At 61.2% G+C, this 572-nt stretch overlaps 1 protein-coding gene across 1 annotated transcript in view; it reads right to left on the bottom strand.

Moving 5' to 3' along the window:
* Nucleotides 1-572, bottom strand: part of MYH14 (myosin heavy chain 14) — a gene marked incomplete at its 5' end in the record, with an annotated part of 74,578 nt that overhangs the window by 12,979 nt on the left and 61,027 nt on the right. Inside the window, one exon of the mRNA XM_023520162.1 lies at nucleotides 13-225. Within this exon, the coding sequence (XP_023375930.1) occupies nucleotides 13-225 (213 nt within the window). The remainder of the gene's footprint in view (nucleotides 1-12; nucleotides 226-572) is intronic.

Consider the following 572-nt stretch of genomic DNA (forward strand, 5'->3'; position numbering starts at 1 on the left):
GCCTGCGGGTACCTGTTTGGCTAGCTGCCGCCGCCTCTCCTCACCGGCCTCGTCCCGGCCCTGCAGGTCACGCTCGTGCTGGGCCTTGAGGGCCTGCACGGTCACTTCCAGGCGCAGCTTGGCATCCTCGGCCGCCATCAGCTCGTCCTCCAGCTCTGTCACCTGCGTTCGGAGGTCGCTGGCCGCCTGTTCTGCCACCCGGCGGGCTCGCTCCAGCTCGTGTACCTGGTGGGGAGGGAGAGTGAGCACCAAGCGCTGGGTCACTGAGGGGGGCAGGGCCCTAAGTCTAGCCTAAGACAGAGTGGGGGCACCCCAAGACGACATGCCCATCCTGGTTCGTTCATTCACTCTCACTGACTACTTCCTGGACACCCGCTTACTACGTCTCATTCTGAATCATCCTGAAACATATTTTATTAACCACCTGCGCACGATCCATCTATTATCTGAAGCTCTTAGGTGCCGGATCAGCAGCTCTGCGCGAGCACGTGACTTGGATGGCTGACTCTTCGCGTTTGGCACGTGACGGCACACATGCGCGTCTGTGTCTCTCTCCCAACGCCAAGTGCGCA

Source organism: Pteropus vampyrus, unplaced genomic scaffold (assembly GCF_000151845.1).
Source record: "Pteropus vampyrus isolate Shadow unplaced genomic scaffold, Pvam_2.0 Scaffold250, whole genome shotgun sequence".
Lineage (NCBI taxonomy): Eukaryota > Metazoa > Chordata > Mammalia > Chiroptera > Pteropodidae > Pteropus > Pteropus vampyrus.